Consider the following 6,914-nt stretch of genomic DNA (forward strand, 5'->3'; position numbering starts at 1 on the left):
GAGATGGGGAAAGAGGAGGGAGAGCTGGAGAGATGGGAAGGGCTAGAGGAGAGACTGGGAGAGATGGAGAGGAATGAGAGATGGGGAAAGAGGAGGGAAAGCTGGAGAGATGAGGGAGAGATGGAGAGATGGAGAGAGCTAGAGGAGAGACAGGAGAGGAAGGAATAAGAGGAGATAAGATGGAGGGAGAAGGGAGATTGGGAACAGATGCAAAAAAAATGGAGATGGGTAGATGAAGGGAGATGGGGAAGATGGAGGTACTGATAAATGGCATGGAGGGAGCTAGGGAAGATGAAATGGAGGAAGGTGGGGGACAGAAATGGAGAGGAAGGGGGGGAAGAGGGAAGATGGGTAAACCTGGGTGCTGGATAGCTGCAGAGACATGAGATCTGGATAGAAAGGGAAGACTGATGAGGTGGGAGAGATGGGGGAAGATGGCAGAGGTGGGGGTAGCAGAGGGAAATCTGGAGAGATGGGGAAATGGGGGGGTGATGGGAAGAGATCTGGGCTAAGTGGGGAGCACCAGGGAGACGAGGAGATGGGAAGACGAGTGAAGGGGAGCCGTAGGGAGCACGGAAGATAGAAAGAGCATGTGGGGTACTTTTGTAAGGTATCGAGTGGCTGAGGCTGGCTGAGGTGTATCTCTAGGTGGGGGGGAGGTCTGTGAGAATCTGGTGTGTACGTGTGCGTGTGATGTGTCTGTGTTTGCACTAGCTGGGGGTGGGGGGTGGGGGAGGAGGATGAAGGTAGAAATCAACACAGAGACTTAGAAGACAGTGAAAGAAACAGTCATGACAGCCCCAGAGGAGCGAGACTCAGAGCCAGAGAAAGACAGAGACAGTTACATCCAGAGACAGTCATAGAGATACTTCCAGAGCCAGAAGCAAGGAGAGAGCCAGAGCCAGACGGGGCTTCCTGAGCCCAGAGCAGACGGAGGATGTGAGGGGAGCTGTGGTTTCAGCGATGGGCAAGGAGGGAAGCTGGGGGAGAGCCGGCAGGGCGAGACACGGAGAGCCAGTCTGGGGCCTTGAGAGGCGGGAGGGAGAGGGCTGGGGATGTAGGAGCCCCGGGCAGGAACGAGAGAGGAAGCCGGGGAAGATTGGAGGAGTCCCGGCACAGTGGCCAGAGAGGGTGGGGAAAGGACCTCGGGCCCATGGGCCACCTCGCCTCACCCCCTTCTCTCTCTGTCTCTGTCTCTCCTTTTCTGTCTCCCTCCGCGTCTCTGGCTGCCGGGCCTCTCTGCAGCGCTCCCAACATGGACTGTAACTGCGTCTCGGACCTGCTCTTCACTCCGCCGGTGCCGGCACTCTGGACTCCGGGTAACTCTCCCGGCCCTCCCCAAGCGCCGCTGCCCGCCTTCCCTTTTCTCTCTCCTACTTTGCCACATCTCTGGCTCTCGCTAGAGATGTCTCTGCTATCTCTGTCGCTGTTTCCGACTGTCTCCTCTCTGTCATCCACTCGTTCTCTACAGCATCGTGGCTTCTGTCTCTGGCTCCCAATTCCTCTGGCTCTGATTTCCTCAGGGTTTGTCTCTCTCCCAATTCCTCTGGCTCTCCCCTATTTCCTCTGGCTCTCTCCCAATTCTTCTATCTCTCTCTTTCCCAATTCCTCCATCTCTGTGTCTCTCCCAATTGCCCTGTCTCTGATTTCCTCTGGTTTTGTCTCTCCCCTATTTCCTCTGTCTCGCTCGCAATTCTTCTCTCTCTCTTTCTCAGTTCCTGTCTCTGTCTCTCTCAATTCCTCCATCTCTGTCTCTGGGAGAGATGACCAGGTGGGGTGGGAGGGGGCCAAAGCCCGCCATTAAGAAGGGTTTCCTTTGCCCTTTTCCCGAGATCCCCTTTCGCTCCCTAAATCATTCTGAGGGGAAGAAGCCAGCAGAAGCTGTGTGTATAGACAGATGTCAGCACTGGCCGGGGGGCTGCTCACACGTGCCCTGGGACACTTGGGTCTACGGAAATGACCCACCCACATCCTACCCCGGGTGGGGCTCTGGGTCCTTGGCTCCCCTTAAATGTGAGGGGGTGGGCAGGGACTTTGTCATAGAGCCTGGGGAGGGTTATGGAGGCATCTCCTTCGAAGAGCACCCCTGGGCCACACTGCATGGGGGGAGGGAGCAACCCACAGCTGTGAGGGTGACGGGGCGCCTGCACCCCTGGCTGTGTGTCTGTGTGTCTGTCTGTCTGGAGCTGGGGGCATCAGTGGACTTGGGCAGCCAGGGCTGGGGGAAAGAGATCTGGGAGATCCTGGGAGGGGGCACTCCCAAGAGCCTGAGACCTCATGCTGTGGGGATGCAAAGCCTCTGGTGGTGGCTGCTGGGATCAAAGGGGTCCTTGGCTTTGGGCCCCGGGTGGGAAGTGGGAGCAAGTACTGAGACACTGAGACAGCGTGTGGGACTTCAGAGGAGAGGAGGCTGGGGGATCCCAAGTAGAAAGAGGATGGAGGATCAGGACCCCTGGGTCCCCGAGTGGGAGCAGGTTGGGAGATCCATTGGGGAGCCCAAGTGAGAAGAGGCTGGAGAGTCGGGATGCCACTGCCCTGACTTTTTTTTTTTTCTTTAACCCTTACCTTCCGACTTAGAATCAATACTGTGTTTTGGTTCTGAGGCAGAGCAATGGGGGTGAAGGGACTTGCCCAGGTCACACAGCTAGGAAGTGTCTTGAGGTCAGATTTGAACCCAGGACCTCCGGGCTCTCCATCCACTGAGCCACCCAGCCACTCCCTCTGCCCTGACTTCTGCCCTCCTCTTCCTTTCTCCTCCCCCCCTCCCCCCCCTCCCAGGCTTCGCCTTCCCCGACTGGGCCTACAAGCCCGAGTCGTCCCCGGGCTCCCGGCAGATCCAGCTGTGGCACTTCATCCTGGAGCTGCTCCAAAAGGAAGAGTACCAGGGTGTCATCGCGTGGCAGGGGGACTACGGCGAGTTCGTCATCAAGGACCCCGACGAGGTGGCCCGCCTGTGGGGGATCCGCAAGTGCAAGCCCCACATGAACTATGACAAGCTGAGCCGGGCCCTGCGGTGAGCCAGGATGGGGGCTCCAGAGGCTGAGATGCCTGAGCCCCAAAGGGAGGGGGAACGCCCAGGGTACAGGGAGTGGATCCCCACTGGCTGGGGCCCTAAGGCGCTAAGGAGCTGGGGGACGAGGGTGCCCAGGTTCTAGACAGCTGGGAGGATGGGGAGGTGCAGATGCCTGGGTCCCTGGGAAATGGGGGCTTCAGGACTCCTCCCTGGGGGAGGAGGGCGACTCTTACTCCAAAGTCTAGCCCCAGTCCAGAATATTCTCCTTCCCCCTCACTCTGTGCCATAGTGCTAAACCTGAGTCCAAACGCCAGCTGGGTGACCCATGAGCTCCCTCGGCCTCGGTTTCCTCATCTGTAAAACGAGGCCATTGGCCTGAGTGGTGTCCTCCTGGAAGGCACGGGCTGCTCTCACCCCTCCCTTCCTCCCTGCCGCAGCTATTACTACAACAAGCGCATCCTTCACAAGACCAAAGGCAAGAGGTTCACCTACAAGTTCAACTTCAGCAAAGTCGTGCTGGTCAACTACCCACTGCTGGACATGGCCACGGCCCCTCTGCTGCTGGCCCCGGGGCCCTTTGGAGGGGCTGCTGGGCCCGACGGGCCTCCCCTCACTCCCGAGGTGAGCCAGCCTCGACGGATGTCCCAGCCTCCCCACAAAGGGCACAGGCTGGGCTGGGGGCAGGACACCTGGGTCCCCAGGAAGACTGCTGAGCTACCAAGGAAAACTGGGCTTCTAAGGCAGGGCTGGGAGTGTCCCCAAGGAGGGGAAGAAGGGGCTCAGCAGGACCCCTGGGATCGGGAAAACTGCCCTGGGGGGGATTCTGGACTCCTGGGTCCCTGAAAAGCTGGGCGGGGTCAGGCCTTGGGGGTGGCAGGGTGGACAATCAGGACGCCTGGGTCCTTGAGGCATGAAGGGGAAAGCTTGGACCTCCCTTCTCCTGCTCCCTAGACGCTACAGAGCCTGTTCTCCACCCCTCGCTTGGACCCGGGAAGCAGGACCCCGCTGTTTGCCCAACACCTCTCTGCTCCGGACACGGACAAGCTCCGGCTGGATGGGCCATTTCCCTTCCTGGGCTCTGGTGAGGCTCTGGGGAGGGGAGGGAGAGGGGCATCTTCGAGGGGTGGGGGCCCCCTTGACCTCGGCTCTCCATTCTGATCCCTCCAGGTACTGCTGGCTACTCGAAACCCCCGGCCCTCCTGAGCCCCTACGGCCGCACCTTCCCCGAGTACCCCTGGAACTTTAACCCCTACTTGGCGAGCCCCTTCCCCAAGCTGCCCGCCTCTCTGTACCCCCCGCATTTCTACCCCAACCCCCTAGCAGGATCCTTGGGCCAGCTGCCCGCGGGGCCTGGGGGAGGAGGCGCTGCCACAGCCCCGCTCCTGGCAGGCCCCGCGGGAGACGGCCCCGGGTCCCAGAGGACAAGCCTGGCCCCGGGTGCCCGTCTAGCCCTGCCAGGGACAGGGGTCCCCGAGGTTCCCTCTCTGGGGCCCAAGGAGGAAAGCGACTCGGAGCTGGAGGTGACCGACGTCAGCGGCTGCAGCTCGGACAGTGAGGGTGACGACGGCGCTCCGGGGCCCCCCGAGGGCCAGGGGGGCCGAGGCGGGCCTGGGAGCTGAGGGGACAGGAGACTAGGGCGCCGGGAACCCTCCCTCCCTCCTCCCTCTCCCGGGGGCCCAGGGTCTCTTCCCCCACCTCTCCCTCCAAGCTCACCACCCCGCTCCGCCCCAGGACCAAGGAAGGTACGGCTGGCCCCAGGGAGCCGCCCCCCATATCTCGCCCTTCCTCCCCAGGCCGAGGGGCCGGGCTTTCCTCCCTGCTAGGCCAGTAGGGCCTGTCTCTCCTCTCCAGGCTGGTCTCGCGCTCACTGCCCAGCCGGGGCGGGTAGGGGGCGCGGCACGGACGTGGGGCCGTCCCTTCCCCTTCCGGGCCTCGTCTCCTCTGCAACGACCAGACTCACAGCGCCGGGATCCGAGCTGGCTCTGAGAAGCCCTTCCTACACGGCCGGCCCCCCGGGAGGAGAGGACCCAGGGCAGCCTCCCCTAGACCAGCGGGACGCTCGGTACCCTCCTCCCGACCCCCCGGTGCCCGTCCTTCCCCCGGAGGCAGCGGATGCGGGCTTCGTCGTCACGAGGGCCGAGGGCCTGCTCCCCAGGTGCCCGGCGGGGCCGGGTCCGAGACGACCTCTTCCGGTTCTCGTGCACAAGCCTCCCCCTGCCCCAGCCCCAGGAGTCCCCAGCTGTGCCCGCCCCCTTCCAAAGTGCAATATGGTGTCACCCCGGCCCCACCCACGTGTTTGTGAGCCCCGCCCCAGCCTAGTGGTCATGTGCTTGTGTCTGAAGGAGGAGCTCCTTCGTGCCCACCCCACCCCGGGCCAGGGGGCTCAGAGCAATAAATCCGCCCGCCCCCCCGCCCCGGAAGTTTATTACAAAAATAAAAAAGGAGAAAAAACACCCGGAGAACCGAGTCCTGTATTGCGGGGCGGGGGTCGCGGACAGGACCCCGGACAGCTCCGGGAGGGTTCCGGAGCTCTTTCTTCAGGGTCGAAGGAAGGGGCTTGGCAGGAATCTCAGCCCCAGCAGGCAGCGAGGGCTCAAAGGACAGAGCCAGGTCAGGAGCTGGGGAGTCCTGGGTTCAGATCCGACCCCGGGCACTTCTGGCCCGGTGACCCCCCTCCCCCAACCCCCCATACACACAGTATTGATCCAGAGAGGGGAGGGGAGACTCGGCTGAAAGCCCCGGGGCTCCCTTAAGTAGTGCCGGTGGAGTTATCCCCATTCCCCAGATGAGAAAACGGAGGCCCCAAAGGGCAGGAAGCGGCAGCTGCATCACATCACACGTACAGACAAACACATATATATTAAAAATAAACCTCGGTATAGAAAACGCTGCGCGACAGCTAAGGCACTGGAGGAGGGCGGGCTCCGGGCAGGCAGCCCCCAGGGACAAGTCCAGATGGGGGGAGGAGTCTCCCGAGGGGGGGCGACGAGCGTCGGGGGCCCTGCCTCTCCTCTGCAGCCGTCCTTCCCTCCGAAGATGGAGGCCTCGGCTGACCTGGCTGGGGGAGCCCCGGACATCTGCCCATCCCTCGTCCTCCCTAGGAGAGGGCCTGCGGGCAGAAGGGGGTGCTGAGGGCGGGGCCAGCCGGTACAGGCCTCCCTCCGCCCCGCTCCCCTGGGGCCCCGCCCCCGCCCCCGCCCAGGGGCCTTACCTTCCGGGGCCCTCAGGAGCAGCCCGGCTGCGTGGGGCTGGCCCCCTGGAGCTGGGAGATGACAGAGCGGAGCCGGCACAACTCTTCCTCTACTTCCTGAAGGGGAGGGGCGGCTCAGAGGGGGGGGGCCGTTCCCCGACCAGCTCCCGCTCCCCGAGTCCCCCTACCCGCCCCCCCACCCCCGCCGGGCCTCTGCGCTCACCTCCAGCTTCTTGACGTTCTCCTCCAGGTTCTGGAGCCGGTCGCGGAGCTCCTGCGTCACGGCAGGGCCCGGGGAAGCCCCCAGCACCCCATCACCCTCAGGGCGGGGCCCACTCTCGTTCTCCTCGGGTGGGAGCAGAATTCGCTTGAGGGACTGAACTGAGGGGCAGAAGGGGGCGGGGTCAGCGCCGTGGGGCGGGGCCAAAGAGTCCGCCGCCCCCCCCATGGGGAAAGGAGGCGGGGCTCCGGCTTACCTTCGTGAAGGGCAGAGGCGGCCAGCTGGCCCTCTGGGCCGGGGCACGAGAAGGGCAGGAGGTCGCTGATGATGCGCTCCGAACGGCCGACTGCGGGCAGGGAGCCAGCTCAGGCGGCTGCCTCTCCGGCCCCCACCCCAACCCCCACCGGGCCCTCCCTCACCTTCATGCTGCGGGGCGTCTCTGCTGCTGCCTCCATTTTCAGAGATGCTGTTTAAGGGCTCCCGGGCACTGC

General features: G+C 63.2%; 1 protein-coding gene and 1 long non-coding RNA gene across 2 annotated transcripts; one reads left to right on the forward strand and one right to left on the reverse strand.

Annotated features, from left to right (window-relative positions):
- The first annotated feature begins 1,255 nt into the window (after positions 1–1,255).
- On the forward strand, positions 1,256–4,632 carry ERFL (ETS repressor factor like). The gene is made up of 5 exons (XM_044684736.1): positions 1,256–1,319; positions 2,779–3,013; positions 3,451–3,634; positions 3,965–4,094; positions 4,181–4,632. The coding sequence occupies exons 1-5, from the start codon at positions 1,256–1,258 to the stop codon at positions 4,630–4,632; spliced, it is 1,065 nt and encodes a 354-aa protein (XP_044540671.1).
- A 1,221-nt stretch (positions 4,633–5,853) lies between these two features.
- LOC123256041 lies at positions 5,854–6,913 on the reverse strand. Its single transcript, XR_006506813.1, has 5 exons — positions 6,843–6,913; positions 6,680–6,769; positions 6,427–6,584; positions 6,225–6,320; positions 5,854–6,122 (listed from the first exon to the last, which is right to left on the reverse strand). It is a non-coding gene; the product is annotated as an uncharacterized LOC123256041 (long non-coding RNA).
- Position 6,914: the final 1 nt, after the last annotated feature.

This window comes from Gracilinanus agilis, unplaced genomic scaffold (assembly GCF_016433145.1).
Source record: "Gracilinanus agilis isolate LMUSP501 unplaced genomic scaffold, AgileGrace unplaced_scaffold55608, whole genome shotgun sequence".
NCBI classification, from domain to species: Eukaryota; Metazoa; Chordata; class Mammalia; order Didelphimorphia; family Didelphidae; genus Gracilinanus; species Gracilinanus agilis.

Coding starts and splice junctions, on each gene's coding strand:
- ERFL (XM_044684736.1), top strand. CDS start 1,256: ATGGACTGTAACTGCGTCTCGGACCTGCTCTTCACTCCGCCGGTGCCG. Junction 1,320..2,778: donor GCCGGCACTCTGGACTCCGG/GTAACTCTCCCG, acceptor CCCCCCTCCCAG/GCTTCGCCTTCCCCGACTGG. Junction 3,635..3,964: donor GGCCTCCCCTCACTCCCGAG/GTGAGCCAGCCT, acceptor CCTGCTCCCTAG/ACGCTACAGAGCCTGTTCTC.